This window comes from Rhineura floridana, chromosome 17, assembly GCF_030035675.1.
Source record: "Rhineura floridana isolate rRhiFlo1 chromosome 17, rRhiFlo1.hap2, whole genome shotgun sequence".
Lineage (NCBI taxonomy): Eukaryota > Metazoa > Chordata > Lepidosauria > Squamata > Rhineuridae > Rhineura > Rhineura floridana.
Genome location: NC_084496.1, coordinates 2,063,370 through 2,083,318, shown reverse-complemented (window position 1 = coordinate 2,083,318; position 19,949 = coordinate 2,063,370). Strand labels below are relative to the sequence as shown.

At 50.2% G+C, this 19,949-nt stretch overlaps 2 protein-coding genes and 1 non-coding gene across 8 annotated transcripts in view; 2 read left to right on the top strand and 1 right to left on the bottom strand.

The window, feature by feature from the left end:
- The window catches only part of TSC2 (TSC complex subunit 2), a 53,351-nt gene extending 44,991 nt beyond the window's left edge, over positions 1-8,360 (top strand). For all 5 annotated transcript variants that reach the window (XM_061600042.1, XM_061600041.1, XM_061600039.1 and 2 more), the window contains 5 exons: positions 664-803; positions 1,929-2,007; positions 2,222-2,313; positions 3,928-4,026; positions 5,659-8,360. In XM_061600042.1, coding sequence (XP_061456026.1) covers positions 664-803; positions 1,929-2,007; positions 2,222-2,313; positions 3,928-4,026; positions 5,659-5,823 — 575 coding nt within the window. In that variant the 3' untranslated portion in view covers positions 5,824-8,360. The remainder of the gene's footprint in view (positions 1-663; positions 804-1,928; positions 2,008-2,221; positions 2,314-3,927; positions 4,027-5,658) is intronic.
- On the top strand, positions 3,154-3,233 carry TRNAT-UGU (transfer RNA threonine (anticodon UGU)). Its single transcript has one exon. It is a non-coding gene; the product is annotated as a tRNA-Thr (tRNA).
- Positions 8,361-10,084: 1,724 nt separating the features above from the next.
- PKD1 (polycystin 1, transient receptor potential channel interacting) overlaps positions 10,085-19,949 on the bottom strand; it is a 112,291-nt gene continuing 102,426 nt past the window's right edge. For both annotated transcript variants that reach the window (XM_061600036.1, XM_061600037.1), the window contains exons 41-46: positions 19,399-19,524; positions 18,261-18,435; positions 17,060-17,347; positions 15,984-16,118; positions 15,400-15,717; positions 10,085-14,692 (exon numbers count right to left, since the gene is read on the bottom strand). In XM_061600036.1, coding sequence (XP_061456020.1) covers positions 14,108-14,692; positions 15,400-15,717; positions 15,984-16,118; positions 17,060-17,347; positions 18,261-18,435; positions 19,399-19,524 — 1,627 coding nt within the window. In that variant the 3' untranslated portion in view covers positions 10,085-14,107. The remainder of the gene's footprint in view (positions 14,693-15,399; positions 15,718-15,983; positions 16,119-17,059; positions 17,348-18,260; positions 18,436-19,398; positions 19,525-19,949) is intronic.

The window sequence follows — 19,949 nt, the reverse complement described above, 5'->3', positions numbered from 1 at the left end:
ACGCTAAAAACACTTTAAGACATCATAAAAGGACCTTAAAATACATTAAAACAAAAAAAATTAAATTATTAATTTTATTTTGAAGCCGGAGTCAGAGTCGGTTCATTTCTACCAACTCAGACTCCACGACTCTGATTCCACAGCCCTGATTTGGAGTCCCCTTGAGGGCAGCAGAGAGGAAGGGAGATGGATCTGACCTACAGACCATGACCCCACAAGAAATCCTCCTGTGCAAGCCCCATGGACACAAATTGTTTGTTTCAGTAGTGCTGCCTACAGACCAGCCTTTTCCAACCTCTGGGTCTTCAGATGTTGCTGGACTGCGGTTCCCATCCTTCCTGAGCATTGGCCATGCTGGCTGAGGCTGACGGGAGCTGGACTCCAACTACATCTGGGGACCCAGAGGCTGGGAAAGGCTGCTGTACGTTAAACTTCAGCGTGGTGCCCTCCTCCAGATGTTTTGGACGGCAACTCTCCTCAGTGTCAGCCTGCACAGCTGTGGCTCCCATCAGGCCCAGCGTTCTGCAGCTGTGCTGGCTTTGGCCGGGGGAAGTTGTAGTCCTGAATATCTGTAGGGCGCTAGGCTGGTCTAGCATATGAAACATTTCCTCCTCTTGTGGCTTCAGACTCCAGACTCTATATAGCTCTTCCTTTCGTTTGTAGCTATTTTCCACATTGCCACTTTGATGCCCACCAAAGACTTGGACAAGTACCGCTGTGACAAGAAACGCCACCTGGGGAACGACTTTGTTTCCATCATTTACAACGATTCTGGGGAAGACTTCAAACTGGGGACCATAAAGGTAAGGACACGTTTGTCTCCTGGGCAGGTGAGGCCTGGGGCCCAAAACGTGTTGACATGTGTGCGTTGTTGCGTGAAACAGCATACATTACGTTGGAGTTAAGTTGAGCAAGAAACTTCTTCAGAGCATTAGAGCATGTTAAGAGTCTTTATTAAGACATTATGGCCAAAGGCTTAAGAGTAAATACATGTAGAGTTTCTTCAGTCACCCCCCTTCTGGTACATCTCTCTCCAAAGGTAAACACAGAAGAGAACCTCTCAGTTCAGAGGCAATATTCAGAAGACTCAGCTTAACACAGATAGCTGCTAGAACTTTTCCCAGTTTATCACGATAGCTACCATAGCAACGGCCTTGGCAGTCCGTTCCCAGACTGGGCAAAGACATAACTCCCCCTAGTTACAGTTTTTCAGACTTGATGGAAAACAAACTCAGTGACAGTGCGGTTCAATGGTCAACAAAACGTCGCCACAGTTTGGCGCTGGGACTGATTTTTGTGCCAGGTCAGATTTCCTGGAGACTGTGTGGTGTGAGGTTTGCTGCAAGAATCACAGCTCTGTGGTAAATGCCGTGTCTCCAGTTCTCAGACTGGGGAAGTCTAGGGATACCCGAAAGATGTCACTTTTCCCTCATGGCTGTGAGCCTTCAGAAAGCAGAGCTTGGGTCATGCAGAAGAAAACCGCTCCGGTGTTTGGCACAGGGCAAGACGGCTTCATTCTTGCTACCCTGTAAACTCCTTCCTTCCCCCTCCCCACACCCAATTCCTAGACATCTCAGTCTGACTGGGGGCATTCCAGGACATGGTCAGACCCCAGTATCCCTTGATCTGGACATTAACCTCCGCCTGCTTGTTAGAGCACTTTCTGTGTTCTATAATGACCCTTTCACAGTGAACTGACTTGGGTTGATTGGGAAACTATTGAGTGCTCTAAAGCCCAAACCCTTCAGATTGGTGGCAGCCTCTGTGGAACTCAGAGAAGCTTGCCTCACCAATGTTGGTGCAAGGAAAGGGGTGGGTTTTCCAGGTGTAAGAGACCACAGAGAAGCCACTGCCTGCATAATGACTGTCCTAGGCACAGTCTCTGGGCCTTGCTCTGTCCTGATATGGTGATGTTCTCCTACCTTCAGGGCCAGTTCAACTTTGTGCATGTCATAATCAAGCCGCTGGATTACAGCTGTAATCTGCTCACTCTACAGTGCCGGAAAGGTAGGTCAGGCGTCCCTGTTTCCTCTCAAATTCGTGAAGGGTGCTGCCTACAAAGATTTCCATAATCCTGGCTGTTTCAGAGCATTGGAAATGATTGTTTTGAGCTCAGGAGTTGGGGAGGGTGGAGGAAGCAAGCTGTAAAATTTCAGAAATAAATGCTCTTATTTCTTGCTGCAAACACACGTTGAGGGCTCTGCCTCTTCCCCGTTTGTAGACATGGAAGGGCTCGTTGACACCAGTGTGATGAAGATTGTTTCCGATAAGAACTTGTCATTTGTTGCCCGCCAGACAGCTTTGCATGCCAACGTGAGTGCTGTTTGTTTGTTTATTTATTAAATTGATCTCCCGCCCTTCCTCCCAGAAGGAGCACAGAGTGGCAAACAAAAAACCACTAAAAGCACTTTAAAACATCCTAAAAACAAAATACTTTAAAACATATTAAAACAAAACGTCTTAAAAAGCAGTTCCAACACAGACGCAGACAGGGATAAGGTCTCTACTTAAAAGGCTTTTTGAAAGAGGAAGATCTTCAGTAGGCGCTGAAAAGATAACAGAGATGGCGCCTGTTTCAGGGGAGGGATTCCAAAGGGTCGGCGCCACCACACTAAAGATCCACTTCCTATGTTGTGTGGAACGGACTTCCTGATAAGATGGCATCTGCAGGAAGCCCTCCCCTGCAGAGAGCAGAGACCGGCTGGGTATATGAGGGGTGAGACGATCTTTAAGGTATCCTGGTCCCAAGCTGTTGCAGGGGTTGGTTTCCTTTCCACTGCTATTGGCATTGGGTTGGGGTTGGGTTTTTTTTGCCGATGTGGCCACCCCTCTGGAAGACACTAATATGGAGAATGGTGAAATTAATGGGTCATTCAAACTGGAATATCAAAGAGTTTCGAGGTTGAGGGGTGTGAGCACAAGACTCTTTGGAGCTGTGGTGCTCCTCTGGTGGGAGAGAGGAGAAACTGGAACGGAGTTCTCCACCTGGGCTAGACCTAGCAGAACGGAAGTCCCCCTTTCCCCACAAAGCTCTGCCTGCTCCTGCAGCTGAGTGTCCTTGCTTCGCTGCACCTTGCCCTAGGTCAGATCTTGAGCCTCGAGGGGTTGATTCACTCACACGTGACCAAACAAACTCACGTTTGTTGCTGAATGGGGAAGGGGCATTGTAGCTCAGTGGGCAGAGCATCTGCCTTGTGTGCAGAAGGGCCCAGGTTCAATCCCTGGCCTCACCAAGTAGGGCTGGGCTGGGAGTGTCCCCTCTCTGAAGAGCTGCTGCCAGTCAGTGTCGACAATACTGCAGCTTGGTCTGACTCGGTATAAGGCAGCATCCTGTATCCCTAACAGGCACTGGCTGGGTTTCCCCTTCCGGATGCTGTTGCATGTGTCACTGCGATGCCACGTGCCTGCCATGCTTCCATCTTTAGGTGCCCGAAGAATGCAATATCGGATGCACCCATACATTCTTCTCAGTGGTGGCTCCCAAATTATGGAATGATCTCCCTGACACGGTGTGCCTGGCGCAAACACTGTTATCTTTTCGGTGCCAGGTCAAGACTTTCCTCTTCTTCCAGGCATTTTAGCATGTGTTTTCAAATTGTTTTAAAAAAAATTTTTAATTGTGTTTTTAAATTGTTTTTTGTGTTTTAAAATTTGTATATTTGTTTTTAATTGCTGTAAACCGCCCAGAGAGCTTCGGCTATGGGGGCGGTATATAAATAAATAAATATGAAACAACCCAAGATTATTTTTCATTTGAACCTGTAACCCAGCCGTGGCCAACCTGATGCCCTCTCTGGCAGCTGACGGGAGCTGCGCCAGGTTGGCAAAGGCTGTTCTCAGTAGTCAGCCAACAGCTCTGCTCCCGTGGTGCATTCATGTGGCAGGGCCAGCATTGACCCCCTTTTTGTTTCCTTCTGTTCCCCTTAGATGGCTTCTCAGGTCCATCATAGCCGCTCCAATCCCACAGACACCTACCCGTCGAAATGGATTGCCCGACTGCGGCATATCAAGAGGGTCCGGCACAGGGTAATGCGCTCTCTCCGCGTGTGTGTGCGCGGGCACCCTTTTAAAAATGTATTTAAATCCCACTGAATTTCACACCTACGTTGCCTGAAATGCAGAAAGTCAAGGAGACGAGGCAGACCTTTGAGGTAAAGGCAGAGTTTTGTACCAAATTAGTGCTGGCCGTGGGGAAATGTGCCATAGCCACGGTTGAGGCACCTGGATTAGGTCTCTTTCTTTAATGACCTTGAATGTGAGGCAGTCTGGTGGTGATATCATCATCATCACCCCAAAGCAAGGTGGGGAGGAGAGATGGAATGTCTCCAGCCTGGTCTCAGAATGCCATCCTTCCCAGAGGGACGTTCCCAGGATTTGGCACCTCAGAGGCTCTCTTCACAGGTAGCCACATGAGCGGCGCCAGACATGGAATTGTTTCCCGCTCAGGCAGCTGGGAGGGAGGTTGCTAGTTGCACTGGGGAGAACCCATGCAACTGCTCCCCGCCATGCTTGCAGTAATGTGCAGATACATAGCAGAAGGGCCATTGCTCACTGGGTAGAGCGCCTGCCTTGCGTGCAGAAGATCCCTGGTTCAGGCCCCGAGTGATGTCGGTTTGAAAGCTGGTACAGCCACTGCCAGTCAGAGCAGACAGTATTGATGGACCAGAGGTCTGACTCAGTATTAAGCAACTTCCGATATGCCTAGAGGTTTTGGGAAGAGATGCAGCTCTAGTGGTAGAACACCTGCTTGGCGTGCAGAAGGTCCCAGGTTCAGTCCCTGCTGGCATCTCCTGGGAGGGCTGGGAGAGATCTCAGTCTGGAGCCCTGGAGAGCTGCTGCCAGTCAGTGCAGACAGTACTGGCCTGGATGGATTTTTCACTAAGGCAGCTTCCTATGTCCCCAGGCACTGCCGCATTCGGAAGCTGCTCTTGTCCTGCTGGCCCTGCCTGTGAAGGAGACCTAAGAGAGGAATCCAGGGCTGCAGTCTTGGCTGACTGAGCAGACTCCTGAGGCCACCTTGGCTGCAGCAAGTGCCCCTTGCCCAGGCCATGGTGACCACCTCCTCTGCGGTTGCCTTCCCTCCCTTTTTCCTCGCTGGGTATTTGCAAGATGGCTGCGGCAGGGGGTAGGGCCTGGCCGGGGGAGTGAAGTGAGGAGCGGGAGGTGCTGCAGGAATCGGAAGTCTTTACGCGCTGCAAAGCCGGCTAAGCCTTGCTTTTTGCAGTGGGGGGTGGGGCTGCACTAAGATGGGGGTGGGGAACCTTTGGCTCTGCAGAGGTTGCTGGACTGCATCTCTCATCGTTCTCGGCCATTGGCCGTGCTTACTGGGGCAGATGGGAGCCGTACTTCAGCAACATTTGGATTGCCAAAGGTCCCCCCTTCTTGCACTAAGAGCTGTAGCCATCCACACTGGCTGCGAGTGCCGGGTCCCTGGTTCACAGTTCACTTAGCCACAAGTTCTCTTACTTGCCACAAGTGACTCTTTTTTCTTTCTTTCCGAGCCTCAGCACATACGTGGGTGCGTGAACGCACACATACGCCATCCCCAGAACGATGGTAATGGTTCCAGCCAGGGCTGTTGTGAAGGTCGCCAAAGCTCTGGGGATGAAGGTTATGGGCAGCCCTTGAAACAGCCTCTTCTAATTTTACTTCTTTCAGATCCGAGAAGAGACCCAGTACCAGGGGTCTGGTTTCCCCAGCGTGCACCCTCCTGCCCCAGCCAGAGCTCCGGCCCACGTTCCTCAGGACCCAGCACCCAGCTATGAAACTGGACAGAGGAAGCGCCTCATCTCCTCGGTGGATGACTTCACGGAGTTTGTCTAGCGTGTCCGACGCCGCCAGCATCAACCCGTCCGGTGGGCACCCGAAGTGCTGACTTCACCCTGTGGCACCACCTGGGCGACCCTTTGGAGGTGGGAGCACCAGGTTCTCGATCCGTGATGCACAGCTGCCACTCTGGTGGCTCATGCTCCCTTTGAAAGCTGCTGATCCACAATCCGATAAGACTGCCGTTCTTTGTGAGGAAGGTGGAGATGTCTTGCTCCAGTGGCGCTGGTGGCTCCGTGTCAGTGGGGCAGTGGAATCCGCTCCCAGTTTTAGTCCAAACTTTCATGGAGCTGTCCAAGGTAGTTCAGACAAAATCCCAGAGCAGACTCCACTGCCCCACTGGCATGGAGTCACCAGCTGTCCCTGATCTTGGGTTTTGTGTGTGTGTGTGTTTAACCAACGCTTTCAGGATAAGTTTCTATAAGTGGAGACAAACCTAAGAGACTCGTGATAGTTGTGGAAGCGATAGAAGAAAACATGACTCGGTAGCCTGACATGAACTCCCTGGCACCTTGAGTGCTCCTGGCTGGATGATTCCCAGGCCTTCCTCACATATTCCACAAAATGTGAATGCTTTTTTTTACCTCCAGCTCATGGTGTGGAGACTTGGTGACTTCCCCCCCCCATCCCAGAGGAGGATTGTGGTGTGGATTTGGGCCTGGCAAGTGGGCTTTCTAAGAAGTTGGTCTTTGTAGCAGGCCAAAACGTGAAACGCTGAGCTTGAGCAGACATGAGCTGGTTGTACTCAAGTCTGTTCCAAGTAGAGTTTGAGAGCAAAGCCTCCCTGCAGAGGCTGCGAGGGGAAGAGCAGCATGTTGGGGTGAGCGGGTGCGAGAAATCCCTGGCCACCTTTAATTGTCCTTTGTTGGGGCCAATAGGGAGAAAGGTAGCCCTTTGCAGGGACAAGCTCTTCTTGCCTTTGAAGTGACGTTCTGTGTTGGCCTTTGCCAACCGGGTGACCTCCAAATGTTTTGGATGACAACTCCTATCAGTCAGCCCCAACCAGCCGGTGCTGGGAGTTGTTACCCAAAGCATGTGGTGCTTCACCAGGTTGGCGAAGGCCGTTTTTGAAAGCCAGCTGCTGAATGTCACCTACATAGCCAAAAATGGTCTTGGGGCCAAACTTAGACACAAAGGGGCAGCTGTGCCTGCCCCATCCGCATATAAAGCAGAGGGGGGAGGATTCTGCTGTGGAGTCTGTTACTGGACTCCAGCATCCAGTCTCTGCTGGTCATGCTGTCCGTGGCGGGGCTGATTGCAGCTTGGAGTCCAGCAACGTCTGGAGGGTCACACACCAGGGAGCACGGGGTTGTGGGAGTGAGACGGTGCTCTGCTGCTTGGAATAGCTCCTCCCCCCACCCCCCAGCTCTTACTGCAATGAGCCAGGTAGGGAGAGCAGTGCTTAAAGCCAGGGGGCTGCAGCACAGTAAGATGGTGGGTGGGCAGCTCCATTCCTTTTCCCAACACGCTCCCTTTCATGTAAAGCGCATAGGACACCCCATTATATATGTATGGGACAGGTGCATGCATAAAATAGGCGTCTGGTCTAGTTTGGCCCTTCAGCTGCACGGCTCGTTCTGCGGCTCTTCCTGCCGGTCTGTTGGCAAAGCGACTGTTGTGTGGCTGTGCATTGTGGCCAGATGGCTTTGGAAACCGGCGATGGAGGGCGCAACTGTTTCTGTGCGCCTTGTTGTCTGGAGCAGCCTTCCCTCCTTGGCCTGGTGCCTTTCAACTGCTTTGGACTACACCTCCCATCAGGCCCAGCTGGCATGACTGTCCTGGCTGAGGCTGATGGGAGCTGCAGTCCAAAACATCTGGAAGGCACCAGGTTGAAGGAGGCTGATCTGGAGGATTGTCTTGGCACTTCATACTGCGTCCAGCTGCGTTTGCTCTCAAGTTGTGTGAATCTTGAGCTGGTCCCAGCAAATGGGGAAAGAGTGGGCCCAACTTGCCAACCCCAGCTGTGGGTGTGTACACAGAAGTGTTTTGTGGCTTGCTGCTTGTGGTATGAAATCCCACCAAGAGTGTAGCATTTCCAAGCTTTCTGGGCACTGCTTAGTTGAAGAACAGCCTTCCCCACCCTGGTGCCTTCCAGATGTTGGGACTCCAACTCCCATCAGCCCCAGGAGCCAGCATGGCCAATGGCCACAGTTGGTGGGGGTTGTAGCCTGACAATATCTGGAGGACACCAGGTTGGGGAAGGTTGATCTAGGGGACCCTTGACAGAGGGGTACAAGAACTGAGGGAACCTTGTTCTCTGCGGGCTGTCTGGCTCACTCTTGCTTCCACCCTTCAGGACTGAGGGAGGGCTTTCGCATGGCTAAACCCAAAGGGCACCAACAGTGTGAAGGCTTGATTTGCAGCTGGCCTTTCTTAGAAGGAACAAATGGTACAGAAGGTCGGGTCCTTACTTCATTGGGAGAAAAAAGGGGGAATCACCTAAAAATGGTCAAATGTCGCTTCCCCTGTGTCCATCTTGTTTGGCAAATGTCTTACAGCAGTTACTGGAATAAAGCATTTCTTTGACTACCCGATTTCCAGATGACAGGGGTCATCTTGCACCTTGTTTGAAGCTTTCTCCTTTCAGTGTGGTTAAAGTTGGATCACCTTTACCTATATGCTTGTTGATACTCTCCAAGTATTCTGCAGGGTTAGTGAGAAAGGGCTTCCCTTGGCAGAAGCTGTGCTGGTTCAGGTTCAGCAAGAGTTAACAGATGTTAAGCCAACCAGTTTGTAATTTCCCGGATTCCCCCTGGATGTCATTTTTAAAAATTGGTGTTACATTGGCCACCTTCCAGTCCTCAAGTATGGAGACTGATCTTAGGGACAAGTTACATATTTTTGTAGATCGACCATTTCACATTTGAGTTCTTTAAGAACTCTCAGGTAGATGCCATTCAGACCGTATCATTTGTCAGTCTTCAGTTTGTCAGCAAGGCCTAGAACTTCAACTCCACTATTTGCCTCAGTTCCTCAAACTCCCTTCTGTAAAAGTTAGTTGAAGCACAGTGATCTGCCCTATATTCTCCACTGTGAAGGCAGATGCAAAGAATTCATTTACCTCCTCTGCAATCTCCTTATCCTCCATTAACATACCTTTGACTCACTTATCATCCAGGGGTCCAACTGTCTGCCTCGCTGGTCTTGTGCTGCTAATGTATTTAAATAATTTGTTGATGATGTTTATGTTTTTAGCAATGTGTCCCTCAATTTCTTTTTTTAAGCATCCCTTAGTGTCTGCTTGCATTTCTTTTGCCAAAGTGTGTGTTCCTTTTTGTTCTCCTCATTTGGACAAGACTTCAATTTTCTTCCAGGACTTCTAGGAGGCCTTCTTGCCTCTTATAGCTTTTTGACTCTGCTGGTTAACCAGGCTGGCATCTCCTTGGGCCTGGTGGTACCTTTCCTGATCTATAGTATACAGTCCAGTTGAGCTTCTACTATTGCATTTTAAAACAACTCCCAACCATTTTGGAGAGATTTGACCCTTCTAACGTTGCCTTCTAACTTCCTTTTTACCAATCCCCTCAGTTTTGGGACGCTTCCTCTTTTGAAGTCAAATGTGACCATAGTGGATTTCCTTGACAATTGGCCATTTACATATATTTAATTTAATAGCACTATGGTCACAGTTCCCAATTGGTTCAGTGCCACTTACATTTCACACCAGATTCTGATGCCACTGAAGATTAAGTCCAGGATTGGCACCTTACTGGCCGGTTCTGCGACCAACTGTTTTAGAGCACAGACATTTAGGGTATCTAGAATGTAACCTCCTTGTTGTGACTGGAACACAAATGTACTCAGTCTATGCGGGGGTCATTGAAGTCACCTATGGTTTGTTCCCATGGAATGAGTCCCTTCTAAGAGATCACTTCCTTCTTCCTTAGAGTGACACCCCCCTTCCACGAGATCCCTGCCCTCTCTGACAGTGAAGTCATTGCCACTAAGTGTGGGATACTGCTGTTGCTCTCCTGAAGGTCTTGCCACCAGTGTGGCCTCATGGGAGCAAGCCGGTTCTATGAGGGTCAGGAGCTCACTGCACTGAAGCTCTGTCGAGCAGGCAGGCAGTTGCATATGTCACATTCTGTACAATGCACTGGGTGCCCCCCCCACCGCTGTTGGCTTTCTAATTGCATTCCTCTTCTTGTTTGAATTGGTTTACCTGGGAATAAGTACCTAATGAGTTTACACTGAATCCACCCAAGCCCTCAATTAAATTTGCCTTAGCAAGACACTTCCATTTGTTTAATAAGGCACAGAAATCTTTATTTAGCCGTCCGTTATCTTTTTCTATATTTGACTTTGTCATGGTTTTTTTCACCATTACAAAAAGAAATATGCTATGTTTGCAAACATGAACATCAATCACAATTGTTTCTTCTTCTGCCATTGCTACCAGAAGCCTTGATAAAGCCAGCCACGCCTGAAGGAGAGGCTGGGGTGTGTTTTTGTTGAGCTGACAAGAGTTCTGTGCTAAGCAGCAACTTACTGTCGGCATCAGTGTGGGGTTTTGGGCAATAATAAATAAGAAACCATCTCCCTGTGGGTAAATACCAAAATATACATTCAAGAGTTTATCTGGCAGGTAAGGGCATGAGTTGGTTTCACGGCGGATGGGCCACCATCTATGCTCTGCACTTAAGTAGATCTGTATACAGCAAAGCACCCGGGACATTCTACGCCAGGGAGTGTGCCTACTTCCTCCCAGTCCCGCTCCTTCTTTGCCACCTTCACATCATCCATGCTCCAGAATGTCCCCCCCCAGCATAAAAGCACAGCTCATTTGCTAAGGCGCTTGCTTCCCTGACTTGACACTTTTCCCTTGTATGTACCTACATTAAAAACGACGACGATGAGAACTTTTAATTTAGCAGAGAAACAAGTGCAAAAATCCTTCACTTGGTTCAAGCTTACCCATCTCTTGCTTCTCCCCAATTATGTTCCATGCATGCACAGGCCGTATTCGTTAAATAAGCCAACAGATTAATTCTGTTTCTTCAGCTGTGGCGATGGAGGCCTTCTCTAGCCAAAATCTGCACCACTTGGCCTTTTGTGTGCTGCATTCTCAGGGAATGAGGACAGCCTAATTGCTCACCGATGACAAAAGCTTCTAACCTGGCCTTAGTATAGTGGATGACAGGAAAACGTTTAACCTTACTAATGAACCATTTCAGAACATCTTTAGCCCTGCTACAATTAATCTCCTGGCAAATGTAATCCAACACCCCCTTTTCAACCCGTTTACCATCTCCCTGCTTCGCAATCTCTTCTGTTTCCTTTGCTAGAATGAAGCAAGTGCATTTTCCGTTCTGTACCTGATGGTTAAAGCAGCTTGGTATATATATATATATTTTTAGAAAAGAGTCTGTTCAAAAATAGCACCTTTTATAAATAATGAAATCTTATTAAAAAAAGATGCATATAACCATCCTTTCCTAATTTTACAATGATGGTTAGAGCAAAAAAAAAAAAAAAAAAAGCAATAAAAAAATCCTTCCAGGAAACAAAAAAGTCCATATTTACAACTCCTACCAGTGATATTGGAGATGGAATAAGCAGTCAGAATTCTGAAATGGCACTTGTGGAAACCCACTTGGAGCTGTGGCCTTGATGTTGGGCTTCCTTTCAAACTTAGCAGTGTCTTGGAGACATTATGGCTAGTGCACTGCAGAGAGTTCCTGCCCCGGATGTGGGGAACGGGAAAAAAATCTCAAACTTCCTTTGGCACAAATCCCATTCGTAGGGCACTTTCGCCACACACCACAAATGTTTTAGCAAGGCTTTTTAACACACTTTTTTTTTAAATAACTCCTATCTACACATGTTGAGCACAGTACCAAATGCTATAAAAATATAGCAAACATACAAAAATATACATTATTTTTCTCCTTGTAAAAATCCCGTATAAATTACTTGCAATATACATAATGTTAAAACTGGCCTGTAGAATATGAAGACAGAAGCAAGGCCGTGACCAGGGTGGGGGAGAAAAGTCTCAAAGAAAGGACACCAAATGTTCCAGAGGAAGTACAGACCAGCTGCAGCTTGCAATGGATTCAAATAAATGGTTGGGAGTGGAGTTGGATTTGTTTTGTTTTGTTTTGTTTTCTGGGATGCTCTGAAGGCCACTCGGAATAACCCTTTTCCTTGTCTAAAAGCAAGGAATTTGATTGAGACTAGGACACTACCAGCACACCTACTGCAGCAGTCAGTTCCATGGGTTAATGGCACATTGCTTAAAATGTGGGATGAGCCGATAGCCAAAGCATGGAGGAGCTCACTTTCTGTTGGCTCGCACCGTGATATGGACTGCTGAGGTTTGCACATCTAGATGGAAAGAGGCCAGGGGAATTTCCAGATCAGCTTTCTTGAGCTGTCAGGCTGATATATGTTCACACATAATTTGCACGGAGGTTGTACAACATTGCCTGTTTATGGCGCAGGCAGGCTGATGGATTAGCACAGAGGTGACTGAGTGCTGTCAGCTAGGGCTTGTTTCTCCACACTTTCCACTGCAACTTCCGCATCCCTTTTCTTACCAGACTTTTATTTCTTGGGTTAGAAAAGTGATAGGCTAACTGCACTAGAAAGTCCAGGAAAACAACCAAATTTTGTGTGGAAAAACAGCCAGTCTGGAGGTGCCCTGGGATTCTAAAGGAACTCTGCCTACAAGCATAGTCTGGGCCTATGATTTTGGCACTGTGTACAGAATGCTAAAACTGGCTCGGCCTTAAATCAAACTTGGAAAAACACAAATGAATTTTGGTGGCGTTCTGCTTCTGAGCCATTTAGCATTTGTGAGCATCACTTGCCTAAGTCAGAGGGTCAGACCTGTGTTTTTGCTCCTTCCAACTCCCTCTTTCACTCTTGCAATTTATGGCACTGCTTCAGAGCTTTCCGAAAGCATGGGCTGTTGGGTGGTCCTTGGGGGAGCCACCCACAAACATGGTAGCAAAAAGGGGTACATCTGTGCTCATCATATTCCAGTGGCCCGTTTCAAATTATGATTTACAAAACAAACAAAATACTGCTTCCATGATATATTATCCTGCTCTTGTTTTAAAAGTTGCATGTGTCACCGTTAGCTAAGGAAAGCATTGATTAAAGTGCTGGCCAGTGAGTAGAAAGAGTAAACCATATATAATAATAATAATAATAATAAAATACACACAGAGAGACACTCAGGCACACAGGCCAAATATAAAAAAAAGGACACTCAGTCATGCACCTCCAAATATAAAACTATGACGACGGAGGCAACGCGGCAAGCTATTCAGTTGGTTCAGGGGATGCAGGGGGCAGAAGCTGCTAGGATGAGAACCCAGTGAAACCAGCTCACGGGGGGGGTCTCTCTCCAAACACCAATGCCCCCCACCCCACCCTCCTTTCCAAAACAAACTGACTGACAAATTTTGGCCCCCTCCAAATGGTTGTTGCTATCTTCAACAAGGTTTTAGCTGAAGAACAGGATCCTTTGTTTGGATTTCTTTTAAATATACCCATGATGAAATTCTAGAGGAGGATGTGACTTGTCTCAGGATAACTTCCGGAGGGAGAATCGGATGTCTCTCGGCCCACATAGCTCTTTTCTTCAAAGTGCACCTTCTTTGTGAAGTCTGCAAATGTGTGGAAGGGAAACCTGACCCTCCTCCAGGCGCGCACACGTGCACACACACACACACACACACACTATCTCCTCTTCTCTAGGCTCAGCCTGCTGAACACTGGAGATCTCTGGGTCTTTTCACCCTGATGGTGCAACTTTTGCCTTCAGCAGATCTCAAGGATCAAACGTGGATAGGTTGCATTTTGGGTTTTTTAAAAGCTGGCTTTGTTTCCCTTCCCTCTCTCTCTGTCTCTCTCGAGACTATGCACTCCTTTTTTGAGGGTCCCTCTTTCTTCTCTTGCCCCAGTTAAGGTTCCTTTTCCTCTTGCTCCAGAGATGCTAATGCAAAGCTGTGCAGCTGAGCCCACTTTTTGTGGTCTCCCCCATGCCCTTCAGATGGCACCGCCTTGTCTGTTCTCTGAGGAAACCACAATACTGTGAAAAGTTTGATCTGCTGTCAAGCCACAGGCTGCTACTGTGGGAAGCCGTAGCTGAGCCCTCTTGTGGCTCTAAGCAACAGCCATGCTCTTGTCTGTCTGTCTGCCCTGCGGCACGAAAACGCTGCTCCTCCTGCTGACTGTCCCCATAAACGGGAGGCAGACTTTTGAGACTGTAATAGTCTCCCCCGCTAATATGGGATGGGCCCACCTGTTCCTTGCAACCCCCTTGAAACTGTTACTTGCCACTGGGATGCACCCGGTTGTTGGCCCGCAACGGTCTCTTCTTTTTGGTTCCTGGTGTGAGCAAGGAGTTTGTCTTATGCGGGGAAAGCAGCACACCCTGGCTGGTGCCGTGGGAGGCTCCGACTGCCTTACCGGGCGACACGGAACTGCTGTGGGGCAGGGAGAACAGAAATTGGCTGCTGTTAGGGGCTACGTTAGAGGAAAGCATCCCAGCATCTGCATGGATTGGGTGGTGCTGGCTTGCTTGCTGCCCACCCCTCTTCCTGGCCTGCCGGCTCTGTGCACCCTCCAGCCAGCACTCGATGTGGTACACATCCTCCGTTGCCTTGTTCACCCGGTCAAACCGGGCGAGCAGCGTCTCAAAGAGGGAGAGGAGGCGCTGGATGTCGGCATCGACCACAGAGCTGTCCCGGGTGCTGGGCGCCAGGCTGAGCCCGTCCAGTTGGCTGGAGGAGGTGGAGGCGCGGGAGCTGTCCGAGGTGGCGCTGGGGGTGGGGCCTTGCAACGACTGGGAGTCTTGGCTGGAGGAGCGGGAGGGGAGAGGCACCATCCCTTCGAAACGCACCTTGTGGCGGAACTGTAGAAGACAGGAGAAGGTGGTTTCAATGCCTGGTGGCTATTTTATAGAGTAAACATACAGCTGTGAGCTGGCCAAAGAGCTAAAGCTATGGGGTTTGCTCAGGGCTTCCACGGTGCTGGTGCTTCTAATCAGTACCTCCCTGCCCGACCACACCCCTGTTCAACAGCAGCAGGGGCCAAAGCAGGCCCTGGCTTCACAGTGCAACCAGATTGATGAGTAAGTGTTCTGCATGCGGGGGCCAGAGAACACAGGAACCCGGCGTCGGGGAGGCAGAATGTCTCCTGCAATTGCAGAGCATGTGGCATTTGGGTGCAGAATTTCAGCTCCCTAAAACCCACAGCTTTCATTCTGCCATCAGAGCACTTGGCTGCACTGGTCCCCGTGGTAGGGCATACGCTTGAGGAGCAGGCTAATGAAGTTCCCTGTGGTTGGGGACAGGCAGCAAAAGGGAATAGAATATGCAAAATAGGAGAGGGTGCACATTTGCATAATTTATACGGGTTGCAGACTTCGGCTTTTGTGCCTCTGCACAGACTTCTTCCGTTATGATGATCATCACAAAAGATGCTGTGTGTAAGGAAAGGTACTTGTTGCTCCTCTCTGCTAGTCTGGAGGAATGCTCCCTGGTGATTTTGGAGAGGACAACTGCATATAACACACATGCACACACACAGGTGACTAGGGGAGGGGGCAGCGGCCCTTACCTCCTTGGCTTTGCTGAATCCCATCCACATCTTGAGCCTTCGGACAAAGAGCTCAACCATTTCATAGTCCTGAGACTCGAAGGCCGGGCGGTACATCTCGAAGCGCACCTCGCGGTAGTGATGGATGAGCACCGTGGCGAAGAGGCGCAGAACCACCCACAGCTCCAGCATGACATAGGTGGCGTAGAAGAGGTGGGAAAGCCCCACGGATTCAGGGAGACAGAGGGACAGGCTTGTGCTGCTGCTGCGGAAGGTGCTGAAGAGGAGCTGTAGTATGCTGTGGACGCTGTGGAAGGACTCGGAGCAGGAAGAGAAGAGCTGGGGAGGAATACAGGGAAGTGCTGTGAGTACTCAAATGGGGGGATTATGAGGTGGAGGAGGACTCCTCCCAGAGCAACCTGCAGTCCTCCATATTTTTTTGGACTCCGGTTCCCATCAACCCCAGCAGGCAGTGTGGCCAATGATCAGGGATGATGGGAGGTGTAGTCCAACAGCCTCCGGACAGCATGACAGCAGAAGCATCTGTGTGGCTCTCAGAGAGAACCTGCCCAAACTAGCCAGCCAGTTCTCCCTCTGTGACTTACCAGAAAGCCCAGCTGAGCATAAGCCAAAGTGAGGATTGTAAAGGCCAGCCCTGCAGCGAAGAGCTCCTTTGCGGACCTCTGCAAAGTTTTGCCGAAAGTGGACCATTGTCGGATGAAGCGCAGCTGTTGGGAAGCCTTGCAGAGATGATAGATGAGAACAGACGTACTTTAAAAACACTTGACTTTTCCAGCAACTTGCCCCCATGCACATGATTTTAGGCAACCTTTCCTTGGGGGCTCTCCCCTGCTATCTGAAGGGCCTTCTTGGTGGTGGTACCCCACTGGCACCAAATTTTTGGCCCCAGATTTCGACTTCTTTATTTTTTCCAGGTTTTTTAATCTGATGGAATTCTTTTATCAATGCTGTCTTGATTACTGTGCCGCTGTTGCTTTTGTTTGATTTAAAAGTTTTTTTTTTTTAAACCTACCTTGTAAGCTGCCCTGCAAATGGTTTACACTGAAGGGTGAGATATTAATTTACGAAAATAAACAAATATGCTCCACTCTGAAAGGGTCACAGCCCCCTCCCTTGTCATACCAGTTAAAACTCTAAATTATTAGGGTTTTTCCACGTTCTTGCAAGGGAAAAGGCAGGCATAGCATGTATAGCGTAGTGGGCCCAACCTCACTGCATTTTAAGGTTGACCTCTTCCCTGCCCCCACTCCCCCGGGCTGTAATTTTGCAGTGGAAGCTACTGATGGGCTAATCACCACGAGACTCTTCTCCAACCCCACCTCAAATGCCAGAGCAGCTCTGCGTGGCAGATTTTTTTGAGGAAAGGAAAAGTCAGCCAGCCGTCCTGAATTACAAAGGGAGAGGTGAGACTGCTGTCCAGGCAACCTGCGGGCCTCCAAATGCTGCTGTACCACAGCTCCCATAATCTCCACCTGTTGGCCATGCTGGCTGGGGGCTGATGGGAGTTGGAGTCCATCAACATCCCGCTCAGAAAGGCAGCCTTACGTCACTCTTCCGTCCACTGCAAGAGTGGCCAAACTGGGTGGCATTCCCTACTTCCTCTCCTGGAACATATTGGAAAGGGCGGGCTGGAGAACGGACACCAGCTCTCGAAGCCTACCTTGACTGTCAGCAAGAAGAGGAGGCCGGCGGCCAGGCAGCGGAAGGCCCCGTGCAGAGCGGCCACCTGGTGGAAGCTGGTGAAGCCTTGCTTGTTCTTCAGATACCTGGCCCACTGCCGGTCGGCAAGGGTGACCTGGCTGAGGTGGATGACCACCGTGCCGGCGGTGAGGAGGACGAGCAGCCACTGCCCATAGTTGCCGACAAGGGCAAAATAGGCCCTGCCCACCTTCTGGATGGAGAGGGACTCCGAGATGACAAAGTAGACAACCACAATCATCAGGAAGACCTGGATTTGTTTGGGGGGTGGGGTGGGGGAGACTGGGTTAGTTCCAAAGAGACACTGGTCATCACACTTGACATCAGAAGAGCCCGGCTGCTGGCTCAGGCCAAAGGGGCCCCATCTAGTCCAGCATGCTGTTCTCAGAGTAACCAACCAGATGCCCATGATGGGAAGCCTGCAAGCAGGCCACAACAGCTGGGGTTGTTCCCCACCATCTGGTATTCAGAGGTAGAGTGCTCCTGGGCATGGAGGTTATGCTATCACAACAGACCTCCACAAGAAGAGCCTGGCTGCTGGATCAGCCAAAGGGGGGGGGGAATCTAGTTCGGCACCCTGTTCTCACGGCTCACAGTGGCCAATCAGATGTCCTAATGGGAAGCCCAGCTGTATGTGTTTCTGCTTCTTGCAGGACGGAGTGGAACTTAACAAGAATTTCCAACTTTCGCAGAGAAAGAATTAGCGTTTGCTCTTTGCCTTCTTCAGTTCCCTCATCAGAGCATATAAAAAAATAGCAGCCTCATTCTTAGCCACCGTCTGTGTGCCCCAAAGCAGCCTTCCCCAACCTGGTGCCCTCCAGATGTTTTACGACTAGAGCACCCCCCACACCCCTTCCCTAGCCAGCATGGCCATGTTTTGGCCTACAGCTCCCATCAGCCTTAGCCAGAACAGCCACACTCCTCTTGCCCCAGCAGGATATTGCTGTGCTGGCTGGGGCCGATGGGAGCTGTAGTTCAAAACATCCGAAGGGCACCAGATTGTGGAAGGGGGGCATGCCCTCACCCCTGCCCTTCCCCAAATTTTGCACAGAATTGGCACTAAATAAGCACAAGCAGCAGACGCAGCTCCGTTCTGTCTTCCCCGCAGTCGGAAGGGAAGATCCGGCTGGGAACAGGCGAGAGAAGTCTGCTTTGAGACTGACCATCATGAGGAGCTGCACTGTGACTCCCTGGCTCAGCGGAAGGAGCGGGAGAGTTGCCACGGCAACAGCTGGCAGTGCACGCTTCGCCACGGGGAACTCCAGCCTCAGCGTGATGACGGCGTAGAGGCCCAGGCCCGGGTTGTACTGGGCTAGCTCAACAAAGACGGCTCGGCTCCTGCGGGGAGTGGAAAGGCTGATCAGAACGTGCGCAGTGGCAAAAGCAGCAGCAAAGGAGAGGAGGGAGGTGCCGTGCACCGAGTCAGGCCATTGGCCCATCTGGCTCAGAATCGTCTGTAACACAGAAGCAGACTGGGATCAAGGTCTCTACTTAAAAGGCTTGCTGAAAGAGGAAGGTCTTCAATAAGCGCCAAAAAGATAACAGAGATGGTGCCTGCCTAATATTTAAGGGGAGGGAATTCCACGGGGTCGGTGCCGCCACACTAAAGGCCCGTTTCCTATATTGTGCAGAACGAACCTCCTGATCAGATGGTATCCGCAGGAGGCCCTCACATGCAGAGCGCAGTGATCGACTGGGTATATAAGGGGTAAGACGGTCTTTCAAGTATCCTGGACCCAAACTGCATAGGGCAACTAGAACCTTGAACTTGACCCGATACGATCTCGTACCTGAGTTTACTTATTTCCTCCTCCCTCCCAATTCCTTTTCCTTTTGTGTTGTGTCTTGTTAGACCATAAACCTGAGGGCAGAGACTTTTTAGTGATTTGTAAACCACTCTGGGAGCCTTTCTTGGTTGACGAGTGGGGTAATGACGAGCAACCATGTGGATGTGCTGCTGAGCTAGCTCTTGGCTGAGGCAAAAGCAGCAGCAGCAAAGGGGTTTAGGAAGCCACCTTGCACCGACTCAGGCCAGTGGCCCATCGGGCTCAGAATCACCTGCACCGGACTGGCAGAGGGTGGCTCTCCAAGGGTTACAGGCAGGGGTCTCTGCTGGGGATAAATCCCAGGGCCTTCTGCAGGAAGGTGCACCAGCTTCTGAGGGAAATCGGTTTTGCAGAAGGACTCAAGGCTCAGGCCTACTTGCTTGGCTTCTTTCTGGTGAGCAAGCCCGCTTAGCCCCACACATCTTACTAATCCAAGGCCCGGTTCCTGCCCTCCCCCGACACAGCTGTTGCTTACCTGTTGCTGATCCAGTTGTTCTGCTGCAGGACCTCCAGGCAAGCCTCGCTTTCTTCCAGAGTTGTTCCCAGCTCCTGGACGTAACCACCGCTGTCGTAGAAGGAGAGTTGGCCCCAGTACCAGGCTCTAAAGAGAAGAGGGGGAAAGGAGGGGTGGGGGGAGACCTGCAGGTGAAGCCTCGGCCAGGATGGATTTCCTCTGCCCCAAAGTCTTCCGGGCATCAGAGGTGGCTGGTGTTGGGCTCTGCCCGTCTCCAACTGTTCGTAGAAAAATTCTGATATTTGCCTTGTGAATGGGCATGTGGGGAGTCTGCTCTTGCCACGGCATCCCACGCCTTCTGTCCTTTGTTGTGAGCACGAGTTCATGCACACAGACACAAAGGTTGCCAACCGCCACCTTAACACACATTTCCTCTCCTTGGTCAGGAGGACATTTTAACATCTTCCTCCCCATGTAAGTATGAAGTTCCCCATGTAAAGGTCTGACTCCCTGCAAGCGAGCGGCCGAGGCGATGGAAACCTTTGTGAAGCTTCACACCAGCAGTAACAGGG